General features: G+C 44.4%; 1 protein-coding gene across 2 annotated transcripts; it reads right to left on the bottom strand.

Annotated features, from left to right (window-relative positions):
• Window positions 1–402: 402 nt before the first annotated feature.
• LOC141564672 (uncharacterized) lies at window positions 403–19,828 on the bottom strand. 2 transcript variants are annotated; one of them, XM_074307426.1, is made up of 6 exons: window positions 19,638–19,828; window positions 15,140–15,231; window positions 13,133–13,259; window positions 12,432–12,527; window positions 8,831–8,921; window positions 403–8,319 (listed from the first exon to the last, which is right to left on the bottom strand). In XM_074307426.1, the coding sequence occupies exons 2-6, from the start codon at window positions 15,173–15,175 to the stop codon at window positions 7,044–7,046; spliced, it is 1,626 nt and encodes a 541-aa protein (XP_074163527.1). In that variant the 5' UTR covers window positions 15,176–15,231; window positions 19,638–19,828; the 3' UTR covers window positions 403–7,043. The 2 variants fall into 2 exon arrangements, with proteins under 2 accessions (XP_074163527.1, XP_074163528.1); XM_074307427.1 differs by having other exon boundaries at window positions 19,656–19,828.
• Window positions 19,829–19,886: the final 58 nt, after the last annotated feature.

The following is a 19,886-nucleotide window of genomic DNA, read 5'->3' as shown; positions in this document are numbered from 1 at the left end:
TCCAACTATATGCTAATAAAGTTGGAAATCTTAATGAAATTAATATTTGTAAGAATATAAATTTCCCAGATTAACTACAGAAAACAGAATACTTACATAACCCCACCTCTGAAAAAGAAATTGAAAAGTTATGATTTTCGTTAAAAAACAAAAAAACAAGGTTAAATGGATTTACATGGAAATTCTACCAAGCATTTAAAGAATAATTAATTCTGATACTACAAAACTTTTTGGAAGAAAAAAAAAAATTAGGCAAAGGAGTCCTAATGAATTCCTTCTGTGACATAGTGTTGATACCTAAACTGAGAAGATGAGAAGAGAGAGAGAGAGAGAGAGAGAGAGAGAGAAAGAGAGAGAGAGAGAGAGAGAGAGAGAGAGAAAGAAAACCACAAATTTGCCTAATGAATATCCATTCAAAAGAATTTTAATTGCTTCCAAGAAAATGACAATCACATATTACAGAGACCATAAACTGTGAACCAGGAATACAGAGCTGTTTCAATATTATGATATCTATAAGTGTAACTGACCATTTCAATAATAAAAGGTACACAAATAATGATTGTTTCAATATTTGGAGGAAAAAGTTTTTGACAATGCAACACCTATTTTTATTTTAAAACAGCTGAAATCATATGAAAAAAAAAGGGCTTTAAAAAAATCATATCTTATCTAAAACCAAAACAAGCATTATCTATAAAGAGAATAAGCCAAAAGCCTTAATAGTAAGATATCCAAGGATATCCATTATCCCAACTATGTTCTTTAATATTTATTACAGATGTTAGTGATAGTAAAAAGAAAAGAAAATAAGTATAGGCAAAAAAAAAAAAAAAAAGAAAGAAAGAAAACCATCAGGTTTTCCAGATAATATATATGATGGTTCACTTAAAGAACCTCAGTCAACTAAAAATCTAATCAAAATAATAACTTCAGTAAAGTTACAGGATATAAGGTAAATCCACACAAATCATAATTTCTGCACATTTACCACTAGAATTCTAGCAGGGAGAGATAGAGAAATTCCATTTAAAATAACTACAGGTATATATAGTACTTGGGAGTCTACAGTCTTGACACACAAGAATTATATGGGTGTAATTACAAAACTCTTTTACACAAATAGAATTCTAAATAATTATAGAAATATTATTTGCTCATGAGTGAGCTGAGACAATATAATAAAAGGCACAATACTCACTATTGACCAGAGAAATGCAGATTAAGACAACTCCAAGTTACCACTACACACTTGTCAGATTGGCTAAGATAATAGGAAACATTAATGATGAATGCTGGAGGGGATGTGGGAAAACTGGGACACTGATGCATTGTTGGTGGAGTTGTGAATGGATACAACCATTCTGTAGAGCAATCTGGCACTATGTTCAAAGAGCTATCAAACTGTGACTATCCTTTGATCCAGCAATGTTTCAACTGGCCTTATATCCCAAAGAGATATTAAAGAAGGGAAAGGGACCCACATATACAAAAATGGGACCCTTTTTGTAATGGCTAGAAACTGGAAATTGAATGGATGCCCATCAATTGGAGAATGGCTGAATAAATTGTGGTATATGAATGTTATGGAATATTATTGTTCTGTAAGAATGACCAGCAGGATGATTTCAGAGAGGCCTGGAGCGACTGATATGAACTGATTCTGAGTGAAATGAGCAGAACCAGGAGATCATTGTACACCGCAACCACAAGACTATACAACAATCAATTCTGACGGACGTGGTTCTCTTCAACAATGAAAGGATTCAAACCAGTTCCAATTATTCAGTAATGAAGAGAGCCATCTACACCCAGAGAGAGAACTATGGGAAATGAGTGTGAACCACAAAGTAGCATTCTCACTTTTTGTTGTTTGCTTGCATTTTATTTTTTCTCACTTTTTTCCCTTTTTGATTTGATTTTTCTTGTGCAGCAAGATAACTGTATAAATATGTATACATATATTATCATGTTTAACATATGGAAGGGGGTAGGGGGAAAAGAGGGAAGAATTGGAGGACAAGGTTTTGTAAAGGTTAATGTTGAAAAATTATCCATGCATATGTTTTGAAAATAAGAAGCTTTAATAAAAAAAACCAAAAAGTTACAATACTGCTTAAATTAATTCAAACTACTGGAAATTACTTTATAGAATTAGAATAAATGATAACAAAAATCTTTGAAGGAACAAAACTGGAAGCATATGAAGAGATGGGAAAAAAATGGAAAGTAAAGGAGTTTAACAATATCAGATCTCAAACTATACTACAAGGCTGTATGGTATAAACTATACTAAAAACCTTTGACTCAGTAATACTTCCACTAAGTATGTACTCTAAAGAGATCAAAGGGCTCCATATGTATAAAACTATTTATAGCAGCTATATTTGTGATGGCAAAGAATAGAAAACTATAGGGATACCTATCAATTGTAGAATGACTGAACAAGTTATAGTAAATAACAGAGGTAGAGGACTATTGTGCTATAAGAAATGATGAAGGGAATGATTTCAGAAAGACCACTATGGATGGAGGAGGGGGCATGCAAAGGGAGAGAAGGAAAAAAGACAAATGTCTGTACTTTAAATAATAAAAACAGAAGGAAAACAGTGGAATAGCTTAAAGCTCAATTGCTGAGGAAAATGGCATTCTTAGTCTGAAATAACCATTTAGTCCTCGGAATGTTCCCTTTTTTGTGTTCTATACAATCTTTGGCAGAGTCATACAGACAGAAGCATTGTTTTAATTTTTTGAAGGAAACACTGAATTTTTGATAGAGGTTATTGAATAACAAGATTTTTTTCCATCAAAGTTCACAGACTGAATTCTATCCATGAACCTCATTGGGTCTGTAAAATTCAGATTAAGAAGCCTTGGTTAAACCAGCAACTCCCATTATAAATTGTAAAAAACAAAAAACAAAACAAAACAAAACAAAAAAACAAAAACTGGAAGACAAAGAAATGCAGAAGCATCTAAAAATGGACCTATCCATGTGAAGGGGGAATTCTCTGAAAGCAGCTCAGGTCCATTAAAGCTTTAATCCAATCATCAGATCTTGAGAAGCATTTAGAACATCCCTTCTGCAATATTTGAAAAATTGTCCAAGGATAAAATCTGAGCTATTTCATGCAATTATCTTACAAGAATACCCAATATTGGCCCAATCTCATGGCCTGATTCTGAGTTTAGTGGGCATTCTTCCCACCCCCAGGGTGTAAAGCTGAGATGGACTAGCAGAACAAATAAACTTTAGCCATTAGTCAAGAGCCCTTCCCCATCACACTCAGTTCACAGTGCCTACTTTCTGCATCTGAGGAAAAAGAACAAAATAGTACCTTTCTGCTAGTTTTATATTCTCAATCTGTTCTAGCTAATACAATTTAATAAAAGGAGGCTACTTTTCTGCTTCTGTTTCTACTTCTTGTTAGGAGAACTCGAGATGTCTTTTGCCAGAAGCAGGGACTTCATGTTAGGAACTCCAAAGCCTATGTTATTCACATTCTCCCAGAAGGTTGAGATCTAAACATAAGATAATCGAAGCAGTTTATAAAACCAGTAAATGGCATTATGAGATGAAATCACCTCAATCTGCAACGTCTAAACAATTCACTCTAGGAGTTAACTCGAGGTTTTGTTTCAAAAAATATTTTACTAACTGCATTTCCTTTTTAAATTATTTTTTTGGTTGTACATGTATATTAACTTTTAAAATACACATTTCTTTATGAATCGTGTTGAGAGAAAAATCAAAACAAAAATCAGAGAGAAAAAAAAAACAGAAAAAAGAAATGAACATAGCATGTGTTGATCTACATCGTCTCCATAGCTCTCTCTCTCGGGCCTTTCTAAAATCGGCTTGTTCATCATTTCTTATAGAATAATATTCCTTATAGAATATAGAATATTCTTAGAGAATAATAATGACCTTCATAAACAACTTGTTCGGACATTCCCCAATTGAAGGGCATCTATCCATTTTTCCAATTCTTTGCTACCATAAAAAGAGCTTCTACAAACATTTTTGCACATGTGGGTCCTTTTCCTTCCTTTATCATTTCCTTGGGATACAGACCCAGGCATGGCACTGCTGGGTGAGAGAGTTTGCAGAATTCTGTAGCCCCTTGGGCAGAGCTCCAGATTGCTCTCCATATGGAGTTCACAAGATTGTAAAGCAAGCAGGCTCTATTTAGAGACAGAAAACAAAAGGCATGCACGGAGAAAGATGGGAGTGGGCCCATCGTCCCACCCCAGAAGAAACGGGGCGCCTTGCTGGGGCTCCCTAATCAGTAAAGCCTGGTGAATTTCTGAGAAAACTCACTGGAGGCTAACAGGGCCAATCAATGAGGGAAGGGACCAAGAAGTATTGACTTTTATGGGTCAATACTGATTCTTGCTAGTGTGAGGAGGGAAGGGAGAACTGGCTGACAACCAAATGGGCTTGAGTCTTTACATTACCTAGCAGGCCCAGGAGACTACTGTATTCCCTATAATAATCCTTTATCTTTCATTTTGTAAATTTTAAAATTTTTTGAGAAAAGGTCCCCAGGTTGAATCAGATGGCTGAAAGAGTCCACGACACTTTAAAAAATCGTTTAAGAATCTCAAGGATAATTTCATATCATTTGACAAACCAGGACAGGGTCTGGGTTTGCCCACTAGCTGTTGAGCACTGTCTCCTCCTTCATGCTTTTAAGAATCTCCTCTGAGCTAGATAAAGGACCTAAGATCTCCTCACCTCTCAAACTGGCAAGCCCAGACACCTTCACCTTCAAATGGTTGCTCTGTCACCAATACTCGGGAAAGAAAGAAAAAACTGGTGGGCAAGGACACCAGCTCAGGCTCAACTAAGTCCATGGCCATGCTTTAGCTACCATTTCTGCCTCAAGTTAGAGAAGACACTGGCCCGTCTCTATGCCTTCTCATGGTTCACAGGTAGGAGAGACTGATGGAAGGGGAAGGGAAGGATTATCAGCTTCCTACAGGGATCTGGGAAGAATACTGAGGCTCAGACTTAATCCTGTTCCTAGGACTAAGGAACTACTCTTTCTCCAACATCCTCTTTCCATAGTTGTCTTGTCACAGGACCTGCCTGCTTCTTTTACATTCATATTTCCTGAATCCTCATTTTGGATTCAACTATAAAGGCCAGGAGTTAGAAACATGAGGGCCCAGAGCCAAATCTCAAATTCAAAACTAGCTGTGTGCTTTTATACAATCTGACACACATTGACAAAAAGCCCAATAGACCACAAACACAAAGTTTTGCAGATTCAAAAACAAGAAATATATAACAAAGTTTACCAAAGATTACTATTTGTTGAATATTAGAGATAATCAAATATATGGACGGAGGAGGAGGAGAGAGGGAGAGGGAAAACAGGAAGGGAGAGGGAAGGCAGGAAGGAAGAAGGAAAGAAGCAAGGGAGGGAAGGAGGAAAGGAGAAAAAGGAAGAGTTGGAAGGAAGGAAAGAAAGGGAAGGGAATGGAAAGGAAAGAAGGAAGGGAGGGAAGGAGGAAAGGAGAAAAAGGAAGAGTTGGAAGGAAGGAAAGAAAGGGAAGGGAATGGAAAGAAAGAAAGGAAGGGAGGGAAGGGAATAAAGAAAATAATGGAATGAAGAAAAGAAAGAGAAGAAAGGAAAGAAAGTAAAAGAAGGAAGGAGAAAAGGAAGAAAGGGGGAGAGAAGGAAGGTAAAGAAGGAAAGAAGGGAGGGAATAAAGGAAATGCTACTTACAAAGTAGTGTTTTAGTGACAGAAACTCCACATTTCTCATTAAATATACAACACTAGCTATGTTACAAAAGTTCCTGACAGAAAACAATCTTCCCACATGATTAGATCAATTCTTTTGGTGTCCAAAACTTTAATCCGACTTACACAAAACAGAAAAATAGGACTGCTGCCTACTTTTAGCATATCTATTTAGAGATTTCTCTATAGTGTTTTTATAATTCATAGTAAAGGTTTCTGATCCAACTCAACCTTTCTATATACATTGTATTAAGGGGGTCTCTGGCCCAATATGGGAACAACATGAAATATTCTGATTTTTCATGAAATCCTGTGAATGGGCAGGAAACTTTTTCTCGTATCATAACTTTTCTGCCCAATATGGATTCTCTGGAGTTTAAAATGCTGTGTTCCCTGATGGAAGGCCAATCTTCACGAGTTATGGTGACAAGATTCATGATTCATTTGGCATAGAATAAGTTACTTTCCCCAGGAATATGTAAGATTCTTGAGGTCAGGGCAATTTTGTCTATGCCCTATTACAGGACACACTAGTTCTTTCAATTGTGTCCGATTCTTTGTGACTTCATTTGAGATTTTCTTGACAAATATGCTGGAGTGGTCTGCCATTTTCTTCTCCAGCTCATTTTACACATGAGGAAACAGAGGTAATCAGAATTCAGTGACTTGGCCAGGGTCACCCAGTATCTCAGGGCCACTCCAGGCCCAATGCTCTCTTTACCGCACCACTTACCTGACACACAATAGACAGTCAAAAAAGACTTGAGTTCAACTAAAATGCTTTAGCAAAAGACCTAATAGCAATCAACTCAAACTGTCTTTTTTTCCAGCATGAGTTTCCTAATTTACAATAGAAGTTCTTACTCTGGCAGAAAGTCTTCCGAAATTCAAAACACTTATAAAACTTCAAAAGAATTCCTGGTAAAATAAGTTCATGAAGATGGAGGAAATTTCTGTCATAAAATCGCTATTTTGGAGGGGTTTGAGAGATCGTGAACACAAAAACTATGTAGTGTCCAATGTTGTAGTCATATGACCCAGAAAATAAGTTTTCTTACATGGAATGAATTCTCTGACCCTTAACAGAGGATCATATCATCTCTGGCTAAAGACCTCCCAACATTCATGACACTCTTAAGATCTCTCTTCAGTATGAATTCTCTGTTGATCAATCAATTCATTCCTGAAATAAAAAATCTTCCACATTCATGTCACTCACAAAATCTGTCTTCAGTGTGAACTTTGGTGCTGAGTAAGTGTCAGTTTGGAGCAGAGGGCCTTCCTGTATCCATTAATCACATTTACAAGGTTTCTGTTCGGTGTGACTTTTTTGGTGCTTAATAAGGGTTGTGTTCTTGTGGAAAGACTTCCCGCAATCACTACATTTGTAATTTTTTCCAGAGTGAATTCTGACATGCTGATTAAGCACTTGTCTCCAGCAAAAGGACTTCCCGCATTCATAACACTCGTAAGGTTTCTCGCCGGTATGAATTCTCATATGTTCATTGAGATAGGAATTAAAGGGGAAAGCCTTCCCACATTTATTACATTCAAAAGGTTTCTCTCCAGTATGAATTTTCTGATGCTGGGTAAGGACTCTTTTCCAGTGAAAAGCCTTCCCGCATTCGCTACATTCATAGGGTTTTTCTCCAGTATGAATCCTCTGATGTTGAGTAAGTTCTCTCTTCCTATAGAAAGCCTTCCCACACTCCTGACATTCGTGGGGCTTCTCTCCGGTATGAATTCGCTGATGTTGAATAAACTCTGATCTCCTGCTGAAGGCCTTCTCACATTCATTGCACTTGTAAGGTTTCTTTCCGGTGTGAATTCTCGCATGTTGAGTAAGATATGAATTACGTGCAAAGCTCTTCCCACATTCAGGACACTCATATGGTTTCTCTCCGGTATGAATTCTCTGATGTCGGGTAAGCTCTGGTTTGCAGTTAAAGGTCTTGTTACATTCGCTACATTCAAAAGGTTTCTCACCAGTATGTGTTCTCTGATGGAGAATAAGAGTTGTCTTCCTATGGAAGGCCTTCCTACATTCACTGCATTCAAAAGGTCTCTCCCCGGTGTGAATTTTCATATGTCTATTAAAGACTCCTCTCCTGCGGAAGATCTTCCCACATTCATTACATTCATAAGATTTCTCTCTAGTATGACTTATCTGATGTTGTTTAAGGGCTGTCTTTCTATGGAAAACCTTGTTACATTCACCACATTCATAAGGGTTCTTTCCAGCATGAATTTTCTCATGTCGAGTAAGGGCTTTTTTGTTGTGGTAAGTCTTCCCACATTCAGTACATTCATGAACTTTCTCTCTGGTATCAACTGTCTGAGATTGGTTAGGGGTTGAATTCCCTTCGGAGGCTTTCTCACTTTCGGAAGGTTTCTCCCCCAAAAGTACTTCCTCACGTGGAGTGACAGCTGCCTCCAAGTTCTTTCCAGCTACATCACTTCCCAGGGATTTCTCTCCAGTATCAGTTTTTTGACTCTCTGTAGTTTCTGTGCTTTTCTTGGGGCCCTTCCCACATTTAGAAGATTTAGATTTCTTCTTAGTATGAATCCTGTGATGAGAAGAAGGGGATGGGGGCAATTGTCAACCTCACTATATTTATTCTGTTTGTCAACTTTCTCTCTAGTAAGAATCACTGATAAGTTCCTGATAAGTCAGATAGGCCTAAGAATAACCTTCCCATGTTCATGGGACTTCTCTCCAGGACCAATTTTCCCATAGGAATTCACAGGTGGGCTACACTTAAAGGCTTTCCTAGATTCATGCTATTCTTCTGATTTTTCTACAAGATACATTCCATGATATTTAATAAAGTCAAATTGAGAACCAAAGAATTTCCCACATGCATTATTAGAGAATAATTTATTTGAAAAGATTTTCATTAGAGTCATTTTGGTCTGAAAATGGGCCTCTCTGTGATATATTTATGGAGACTTTTTCCTATAAATTCTTCTTGCAACACAGAGGAAAGATTAGGCCTAGATGCAAGCTTTTTCCATATTTACTACACTCATGGTTTCTCAATCTAGTGGAAGTTTTCCTTTGGGTAAGATTGCCCTTACCGAGAATGTTCCCCCTCGTCATTCTGGAGTCTGCCCGAACTGGTGTCACATTTCTGGGCTTCTTTCACGCTGGAGACCCGCAGATGACGCCCTGTAAGATTTGAGGAAATGTCTCTAGAGAAAATATCTCTTTTTCAAATGACCCTCTTGGTTTTGTGTTGTTGGGTTTCGTTTTTCTCAATCTCTTACCTGGAAATAAATCTGAAATACCTATATGCCCCTCATATCCATCTACATTTTACTTATACCTAGCTCGTGTCTCCTTCGTGAATATCATCATCAAAATGCAAGTAATACCAGAAACATTTATTTTCAGAACCCTTTCACATTCATCCTCACAATGGCAAGAAGGAGGAGATATAAAAGGGACTAGAAGGGTGGTGGTCCCATTAACAGGAAGAGAATTCTGAGAAAACTTGTATTTGGGGGATGGATAATTTCTGTTCGGGGCATGTTGAGACTGAGATTCTTCAGAGAAAGCCGGCTTGAAATGTCCGACATATGCCATGTTCTTGGCAAACACAGCCCTGAACAATTCTGACTGCTCATAAATAACTTGAACCTGTATTGTAAAAGTTACAATGCTGGCTACATTTATGTATTCAGTACCAGCCTCCCCCCCAAACCACCAAAGGATTCCTTTACAGAACTAGAAGGGTTAATAAGGAAATTTATCTGAAAAGCCAAAGGACCAAGAATCTAGAGGGAAATGAAAAAAAAAAAAAGGCGCCATATTAAGTCAGCCGTGGAGGAACTATAAATTGGTTCATTTTTCTAGAAAGCAATTTATAAATAATTTGCCCAAATTACCGTCTCTCAGCTCTGGCTATTTTCCCTAAATTTGGCTTTTTAAAAATACATTTGTTTACTTGTTATCTCTCCCATTAAGTTGTGAGGATTACCTTTTTCCTCTTTCTGTATCCCCAGCACTCAGGATAGTGCCTGGTATACTGCAGGACCTTAATAAATGCTTATTCACTGACTAAACTAATTAGTACAGTATCTCATTTGATCCTGACAACCCTGGGAGCTATTGTTATTGCCATTTGGCAGTTGTGGAAATTGAGGTACAGAGTCCAACGAGACACAACTAGAAAGTATCTGAGGTTGGATTTGATATTAGATCTTCCTCATTAAGCCACCTATTTACCTATGTATCTCACTTTTTAATGATATATATCATATACATATGTGGATGCTACACATTACACACATCAACACACAGATATATACATGCACATATATACATGTACACATACATACATGTACATAATACATATGTGTGTGTGTGTATATTCAGCACCACCACAAGATTAAAGAAATGGGAAGGGGCCCATATGGACAAAAATCTATGCAGTAACTATTTTTGTAGCAGTAAAGAACTAGAAACTGAGCAAATTATGGTCCGAGAATGTAACAGAACAGCTACAGTGGGAGACACGAAGAGAACTGTTTTGGAGAATCCTGGAAGATGTGTGCTTCTACTGCAAAGGGAAAGGAGAAGAACCAGAAGAACCAGGCCCACAATATAATAACAACACTGTAAATACACAGAAACTTGGGCGATCCCACACTTCCAGAGGACCCTGGGTGGGAGTTAGCCGCCTTCTTCCAGACAGAAAGGGATCAATGTGGGGTACTGTACAGAAGGTGCAGATTTGGGGACACAGTATAGTTTTCTTTACTCTGCATATTTCTTTTTTTTCCCCAGAAGTGATTGGGATTAAGTGACTTGCCTAGAGTCATCAAGGTACCAAGCATCTGAGGCCAGGTTTTTAACTCGGGTCCTTCTTGACTCAAGAGCCAGTGCTCTATCTATTGTACCACTATGCATATTTCTAAAAAAAGAAATGTTTTCCAGTATGGGACTACCTGCTATCTAGGGGAGGGGGTAGAGGGAAGGAGGGGAAAAGTTGGAACAGAAGTTTTTGCAAGGATCAATGTTGAAAAATTACCCATGCATATGTTTTGTATATAAAAAGCTATAATATATTGTATCTAGGATATACTATAAGATATTTAATATGTATGGGAATGGCTGCCATCTAGGGGAGGGGGTGGAGGGAAGGAGGGGAAAATTCGGAACAGAAGGGAGTACAAGGGATAATGTTGTAAAAAAAAAAAAAATTACCTATGCATATGTACTGTCAAAAATGTTATAATTATAAAATTAAAAAAGGGGCAGCTAGGGGGCGCAGTGGATAGAGCACCAGCCCTGAATTCAGGATGACCTAAGTTCAAATGTGATCTCAGACACTTAACACTTCCTAGCTGTGTGACCCTGGGCAAGTCACTTAACCCCAGCCTTGGGAAAAAAATAAATAAGTAAATAAATTAAATTAAATTAAATTAAATTTTAAAAAGCTATAATAAATATATATATATGTTATATATATATATATATTGAATTTTTTAAAAAAAGAAAAATGTTTTCCTTTTTTCCCTCCTAATGGAAGGTAAGTAGGAGAAAAAAATTTCTTAAATAATTTATTATTTCTATGTTTATATTTATTTATAATTTATTACTATAATTCATCATTTCATTGAAAAATTAACTTAAATAAATGACAAATGAATCAATGGGCAGACAGAAAAATGGCCCAGGAGGTTGTTGATGTGGGCATTGAGTGTGCACAGGTTGCAATGAGGTCCCCAATCATGGGAATCTGAGAGACATGGGCAAGGAAAGCTTCTCAGAGTTAGGGGACATGAAACAAAACAAATGACCTTTAACATAAATGAGCAGGGCAATGATTTTAAGAGAAGGAATGCAAATAAGTAGGGATGGAGGAGTAGATGATCGTGCCATATAGCATATCAGGAAACAGTAGTGATGAAAGACTTTGGGGTACTGCTTAAAAGAAAAACAGAGAGAGAAGAGTGGAATAGATTGGGAAACATTTAGACTTGGGGTTCTCCACTTTTTTGTGTGTCTAGGACACCTCTAATGGTTTTTACAAATTATTTTTACAAATTTTGTTTTTTACAAATTATTATTAGAATTGTTATTATCCATAGATGAAGGAAATGCTCAATTTCAGTTAGGTTTGGTGACTATCTAGGTAGTTTTCTGGTTCTTTTCCCAAGACCCTCTTGATTTCTACCCACAAATCCCAGAGGGACCTCTAAATCAGGTCAAGAAGTCTTAGCTGAGATACAGCCTTTCATCTTATGATATTATCATGACAGTGATGTTATGGTAAATGGGTCCATATTGAAGGGTGACAGGTCAGAAAAATGGAGGTGTGTATAGGTCTCCTCCTCAGACTTGGGAAGCCTCAAGGACAATCTCATGTACCACAGTTTAAAAGAGTAACCCCCGGATGAAGGAGCTACTGTTTGCAATGTCTCATCTACCTGATGATGATAATAATTATGGCTCCTCTTAGATAGTGCTTTAGCACTTGGGAAGCTCTTTTAAAATATGATCTCCTTTGATCCTCATGATCCTCTTTCAATTAAGTCACTATCTGACAAATGAGGAAACTGAGAGTCAGTGATCTGGCCAGGATCACAGCCATTAAGGATCACAATCCAAACTTGAGTCACCCTGAGGGTAAGATTGGCCCAAAAGGCTGCAGCTGAATGGCCGCTCACTCACCTGAAGAGCTGGACTTTGGGACTTTAGTCACTGGCTTCCAAGGAGGGTCCCCTCTCTCCAAATGACAGATGACATCTGGCTTGGAAACGGCGAGTCCTGCTCACAAGAAAGATCAATGAGATGGGGACTGAGTGCGTTCAGCTCTCAATCTCAGCTCTTTTGGGGGAGAATGGGAGCTGGGCACGTCCACAGACCAGCGGGCAAAGGACTTCTCAAAGCTCTATATTCTGTGCTTAGCAATCATGGGACAGCGTGTCTCCAATGGACCAAAAAATCCATGAGCCAGACGGGACTCGTTGCAGTGAGAGAGGGTGGGAATCTTTCAGATCTTTGGGTATCAGCACTTGAAATTTGGGGGCTGATCTTAGACCTCTGAGAACAGAGTGGGGGAGAGACAACCTCAGAGCTGACTCAGTCAGGTGCCACTTTTCAGCTTCTCCCATAAAACATAAGCTCCTTAAAAGGGAGAAATCATCGTTACGCCTTTGGGAGTTCACTCCCTGGCACAGAGCCTGCTGGGGGATTCCTAAAAAGGCTTCCATAGAGCAATGGGTGAAAAAAGTACCCTGTCCCCTACCCACAGGAGGACTGGCATTCTCAGATCTATCTTCTCTTCAAACACTAACAGCTCCATGTCCGGGAAACTTCCAGGAGGGACAACGTCCATCCGACACATACTCACTCAGGAAAGCTGTTCTTACCCAGATGAACCAGGTGTCCATAATTCTCCAGCATCACATCCCTGTACAGCTCCTTCTCAGAAGGGTCCAGACATCCCCACTCCTCCTGGGTGAAGTCCACGGCCACATCCCTGAATGTCACTGACTCCTGCAACACCAAAGGAGCCTTGGAGATCAACTGTACCCGGAACAGGGCGATCCTGGCCAAAGCCCGTCGTTCATTCACGTCAAAGCCATTCATTCATTCACGTCAAAGCCAGTCATTCGATCATGTCAAAGCCCAGGCAATCACTTATTCATTCACATCAAATACCAGGCATTCATTCACGTTATAGCCAAATCATTCATGCTTGCTAAAGCCCATTCATTCATGTTAAACCCAGTCATTCATTTATGTCAAAGCCCAGTCAATCATTCATTCATGTTAAAGCCCAGTCATTCATTCTTGCCAAAGCCCAGTCAATTACTCATGTCAAAGCCCAGTCATTGATTGCCGTTATAGTCCAGTCATTCATTCACATCAAAGCCCAGCCATTCCTTCTTGTCAAAGCCTGGTCATCCTTGCTGACCTCCAGGTATGACTGAAGGGGACCTGCCTTTGGAGTTGGGGGCTCCCTGGTCCCTTCCTGGCTCTGAGTGTTTCCTGATCTTTCTGGAGCTCAATTTACCCAAGAGTAAAGTGAAGTCATGGAACAGGAAAATCCTCAAGAAGTTTCTCGGTCTAACTCTCAGATCATGTGATCCTTACGCTCCTCAGAGTTAAACTGGGCCCCCGAGTTTACAAAACCCTTTCCTCATGACAATGCCAGTATTTAATCATTCCTATTTTGCACATAAGGAAATTGAGTCAAGGAAAGAAGTGGCCGGCTCTGGCAAGCAGCAGAGCTCGGAGCCCATAGCTCCATGCTTGTAGCATGCAGCTCTTCCCACCACACCACACTGCCCCTTGCTCTGAGTCCTATGTACTCTCCCAAGCCCTTCCCCCAAGGGAGAATGGCCCATTCCTGTCCTTCGTTGCTCATCTCCCTGATGGTATACAGCACCTAGTTATATCTCCTAAGGACACACCCATCAGGCAGAGGGTTCTAATGACTAATTTCCCATGAGAAGCACAATGGTCATCCCTCTGTCCGTGATTAACCAGATGGGATTTCCGTTGGGTCAGAATCCTAGAGCATTTCTTCCCACGTGCTCAGGAGCAGAGCAACAGAACAGTGCGGACTGGAGCGAGCCAAAGTCACCTTGGACACACAGTCAGTCCATAAACACCGCGTCCCCCAGCGCATCCTCTGTCCCGACGGCCGGTGAGCAAAGCTGACTTTGCACTACATTTCAAGGTTGCCGTGATCATGGCCCCAGAGCCCAGGAGTAGCAGGCCCCCATCACAGTGTGGAAACCAGCGGGGGGAGGGGGGGGAGTCTGGGTCAGCCTAAACCGCCTTGGGAAGTGCTCCCTGGAGCAAAAGCCAAACTGGGCTGGAGCCCCTGGCCAGGCTCTGAGGCTCAGGGAGGTGGAACCTCCAGCAAAAGCCCTAGTACAAGCCCACAGCCCTGGGGAGAAGAGTTTGGGCAGGCTCCAGGCAACCAAGGAATGGCTGAGTTAGGGGGAATGAAGATGAGGGGGCCTGGAGCTAGAGGGGGGCCTGGGTTCAAATGCCCTCTGATGTTATTGCCCACTGCAGGACCTAGAGCCGCTCAAGCTCCTCCTTGCCCCGGCCCTCTTCTATAGGGCTGTACCCTCCCGGGCTCCCTTAACCCATTATCCCAGCCCAGTCTCTTCTTCTGAAAAACTAGGGGCTCAGACTGGGGGCTCTCTGGCTGGGGTGGGGGCTGGGAGCCTGCAGCTAGGAGTCTCAGTTTCCTCTTCTGTCAAGTGGAGGAAGGGGGCCAGATGATTTCTGTGGCTTTCCCCAGATCAACCCAGGATTCTGGGAGGGAGCCCATCTCTCAGATTGTAAGATAAAGGACAGAAAGTATCCATCTTGTAAGGAGACAGAGGCTATTCAAGAAAGGCAAAGTTCCTACTCACCTGGGGAGATCCTAAGGTCAGGGGCACAGGGGCCATTCTTGCCTGGGCACAGTGCAGTCTTTGGAGAAGGACGGCAGCCTGGGGTGGCAGAGCTAGGGAGAAAAAAGGAGCCCTGAGGGGCTGGATACTGGAGAAACACCTCCCACTGACCTCCCCCAACTCCCAGCAGACTTAGGGCCTGGTGGGGCCCCGGGGTTAGAAAGCCCAGGAAATCCATCCTCCAAAGGCCAGGGCAGAGGAGGCAGGGCAGGAGCCTAGGGAACACCTGGGCTAAGGCCTGAAGGATGCAGAAAGGTAGACTGGAAGAAGGAAGCTATTTCAGGCACAGAATGTGCAAATGCATGGAGGCCGGAAATGGATGTGGAGGTCTTAAAAAAGTAGGAGTTCAGATGGACTGGAGAGGAATAGAGGTGGCAATGAGAAAGCAGCACTCAGGAGGTCTCCCAGGCCTCCGGCCTCCACCCAGGCCAGCTGCAGTGATCTCTCCCCAGCCAGCCCCCAGCCTCTCCAGCTGCTCCAATCTCCTCCGAGGGCAGCATTCCCTGGCCAGTCAGAGCCTGCCCCAGGTCCAGCCTTGCCTTCCCAACCTGCTTCCCCAGGTCACAGTCCCGGGGTTCTCCCAGGACAGAGTCCTCATCCCCCCAGGCTCAGAGTCAGGTCTTCCACTCTAGTGGTTCTCCAGGGTCTCCAGGCTTTTATTTCTGTGCACATCCTTCCCCGATCTTGCCTCTCTCCTCCTCACCTGTCCAGGGCTCATCCCTCACACCAAGCCATCCAAAAGAATGCTCTTCCTGCTTGCCTCCCTTCCCTATTTCTCTGGAGGGCGCCATCCCTGGCTATTCCCAAAGTAGAGGCCAGAGGTCGTGAGAAGGCTGAAGGCCCCCTGACCTGATGGCTCCCCATCACCTGCTGCCCCGGGTCTCCCTTCCAGAGCCAGGCTCTTCAGCCTCTGAGCTTTTGCACAGGCTTACCCAGAAGCCATCACTCCTTCCCTTCTCACCTCCACCCCAGAGAATCTGTACCTCCCCTCCCCCCACTCCCTATTCAAGAGATCTAAGAGGGCCCCTCCGGGGGCTGGGGCTTTGCTCCCCCCCCAAAGCAGTTTGTAGAGATTTTGTAGGGGGGGGAGGGGGGGCAGGGAAGGGGTTTCTTTTATTTCAAGAGAACAAGAGGTCCCGGGACCTTCCAGCACTAAGGTGGTCCTGGGGGGAGGGGGTGCTAAGTAAAAGATGGAAAAAACACCCACCCCTGGGGAACCTGCAGAAGCAGGAGCCTCTGAGGGGGGGGGGGGCAGGGCAGAAAGAGGAAGACCAGGGAATTTGATAAGGAAGAAGCAGGGCCAAGTGTAAGTCCAGGTCTGCTTCCCGCCCCTCCCCCCTCGACCCTCCCCCCATCCTCTTCTGGGTCAAACAAAACCCCCAGAGCACAGAATCTCGGCCCCTCCTCTCAGCATCTTCTCCGGCTTCCTTCCTCCCCAAATCCCCCCTCCCAGCCCCGGTTAGACTGTAAGCTGGGGGGGGGGGGGGCCGGGCCTCTCCTCTGCCTCCTTTTCTATTTCCCAGTACTGAATGAGATGTGGAGACGGCTCCTGAGCAGGGGTTTAAATGGGGCAGCTGGATGGCTCAGTGGTTAGAGCGCTGCATGCGGACTCACCCTGCCAGCCTCAGAGCCTGTCTGCCTCCATTTCGAGCCTGTCTGCCTCCATTTCCCCCTCGGTAAGACGAGCTGAAGAAAGAAAGCACAAACTACCCCAGGCTCTGCCATTCCCTCATCTTGCTTCAGTTGTGTCCAATTCTCCAGGGCCCCAAGAGGTGGAGCACGTGGAGGGGCTACATGGAGGGGCTAAGTGCAACGGGACAGAGCAGAGCGCAGGATGAGGGTGTGAAAGGGAGAAGGCTGGAGGGCCCTGCCGCCTGAGGGAGGGGGGCGGGAAGGGGAAGAAAGAGGGGGTGCAAGCGGAAAGGGAAGGGAATGCAGAGGGAGGGGGAGGGGGGCTGTGGGGAAGGGGAGGCCAGTGGGAGGAAGGGCAGAGTGGAGTTGTGGGGGAGGGGAGGTCAGGAGGAAGAGGGGAAGGTAGGAGCTGTGGAGGAGGGGAAGCAGGGGGAGGAGGAGTAAAAAGGAGGGGGAGGGGGAGGGAAGATGGGGGATGCCAGTGTGGGGCAGAGAGAGCTGGGGGAGGGGAGACTAGCTAGTGGCTAGTGATTGACCATTTTGTCCTCCCGAAAGCTCCCTTGTTCTCCGGAAGGGCCGCTCTCTGGGCTGAGGAGAAGGTGAATTGGGGTCCCTCCTCCCATCCCTTTCCAAGCTCTACTTTGCCTGAGAAAGGAGCCGAGCTCAGCCCCAGCGGATGGATGGACCCAGGAGCAGAGGAGGGCAGCGGGCCTGCCTGGGAGGTCCCACCCACAATCCCCTCTGTGAGCTGCTTGGCGCTGCAGAGCCCAAGAGAAACGTGGCCACAGGATCAGGCCTGTTCCAGGGAGGAGCCTCCCCACTGGTCAGAAAGACACAAGTGAGAGGGGAGAGGAGGCATTCAATAGAGGCTGCAGGACCTGTGCCGAGGCCAGGCTGGAGTTAGCCTTAACTGCATTCCCTCCCCTCAGTCTGGGAGCCCCTGGGACCCTCCAGCTCAGTTTCTGTCTGCCTGTCTCCGCCAGCTCCCCTTCCCTTTCTCACTCTTTCCTCTTTCCTCCTTCTCTTTCTTTCTTTTTCCTTCCTCCTGAAGTAAACTGAGATCTTTTGGGGGAAAATGATGTATCGTTGGGGAGGGGGCGGATACTCCTAAAGATGACATCATTTTCCCCCCAGAGATCTCAGTTTACATCACTCCCTCCCACTCTCTCCTCTGTGTCTGGGTCTGTGGCTCTGTCTCTCCCCAAATCAAATCCACGACATCTACTAAAAACAGGCCCTGCTCTCAAGGAGCGCCGGTCTCATGGGGGATCCACAGGCAAAAAACTAAACAGAAACAGTGAGGGAGAAGCTGGGGACCCTCCCAGAGCAGAGGGCCCAGCAGGAAGGGGTTCCTGCAGAAGGGGAGGAGGAAGGATGCTGTTTCACCTCCTGTATCCCATTCCATCTCCTCAGACCCGTTCCACCTCCTGTATCCCGTTCCACCTCCTGTATCCCGTTCCACCTCCTCGAACCCCAGGCTTCTCCCTGCCTGTGGACAGGTGGGAAGGGGTTCAAAGCCACCTATCCGTAGCTGGCTTGGTTTTATAACCTGGAGCCCCTGACCTCGGTTTTTCATATGTGCGTGCTTGTATTTCACTATAATTGCTTCTTTTGCAATTCTTTTCTGCATTTACAGCCGTGAGGTTCATAGTCTTCCCCAGACTGCCCACCACAGGGGCCACAGGCAGGGCTGTGTTTCCTGGGCTCGAATGTGGAGTTCTCCCCCCCCTCCAATCCCTCTACCGTCACGCCGGAGCCGCCTTCCACCTGGCCCCAGCTACAGGCTTTCCAAAGCACTGCTCGGAACTGAACTGGTCCTCCCTTCTCAGTTGCTTGGCAACCATGCCCAGAATAATACTAATAATGCCAATAATGTTAAACGCAGGATATTTAGACTAGTGTGGGATCCGGTTGGAAAGGGCAGGGTGCCCACCACGGCTCAGAGGCGTGGCGGGGAATCGGGTTTCATCAGCCCCTTGCTGTCCTTGCCAAAGATTCAGGAATCAAGAGGCAGATGAAGCGGGAGGATTCAGTCCCCAGGCCTTCCACGCAGTCCGTCCGCCATATTAAGTGCTTCCCTTCCAAGAACTGTGCAAAGAGCGAAGGGAGGGGGGAAAGGAGGGGGGGGGAGCGACGCCCCCCGATCAAGACGCATCCGATCCAGGGGCACTGGGGAGACGGAGGAGGGGGGTAGGAAATTTCAGGCTCTCGGGATTTAACCGTAAATCTAACATGCTAATGGGGCAGAAAACAGGTAAAGGAGATGCGCGAGCTATAGACACGTAGACGTGTGAGCTATAAAGCGAGCAGGTATGCGGAGACGTGCGAGTTATAGAGCGAGCAGGTATGCGGAGACGTGCGAGTTACAGAGAGAGCACGAAAACCGAGACGTGCGAGTTACAGAGCGAGCACGAAAACCGAGACGTGCGAGTTATAGAGCGAGCACGAAAACCGAGACGTGCGAGCTATTGAGAGAGGGCAAGATGCCCGGGCTATAGAGCAAGCTGGTAAACCACGATGCACGAGCCCGCCAGGGTAAGACAGAGGAATGTTAGAGGCGGCGGAGCCCACCAGCCCCTCCAAAAGGGGCTCCCCGTCTCCGCTCCCATTTCCCCAGCTTCTTCCAAAGCCCAGCTACAAGCCCCCGCCTGGGTGCCCCACCCCGGGATCCGCTGAGGGCGGGACCGCCGTGCCCGCCTGGTTCGTGCCCTCGGCTCGGCCCGCGCTTACCTCGCCGAATCAGCTCCCGCCTCTGCGCCTATGCCCAGGCCACCGCCCTTCGCCCACGCCACCCTGCACGAACCTCCCCCGGCGGGCGAGGACTTACACAGGTCCCGGGTTTTACCCGCACTGCTTCGTGGCTCTCTCCGAATGCAATCTCCTGTGGAGTACGGAGCGAAGGCTGGTCCGGAGTCGGGAAGACCCGACTTCAGATTTTGCCTCGGATGCTAACCAGTTGCGTAACCATGGGCAAGTCCCTCTGGCTGCCTCTGGTTCCCGTGGAAGTCTGTAGACTACGTCTCCCAGGAGTCTCTGCGAGAGCCACTTTCTCTTCCGGTAGCTGAGGGGGAGGGGG

The sequence above is a fragment of the Sminthopsis crassicaudata genome, chromosome 3 (genome assembly GCF_048593235.1).
Source record: "Sminthopsis crassicaudata isolate SCR6 chromosome 3, ASM4859323v1, whole genome shotgun sequence".
Taxonomy (NCBI): domain Eukaryota; kingdom Metazoa; phylum Chordata; class Mammalia; order Dasyuromorphia; family Dasyuridae; genus Sminthopsis; species Sminthopsis crassicaudata.
This window is presented reverse-complemented; position numbering and strand designations above follow the sequence as displayed.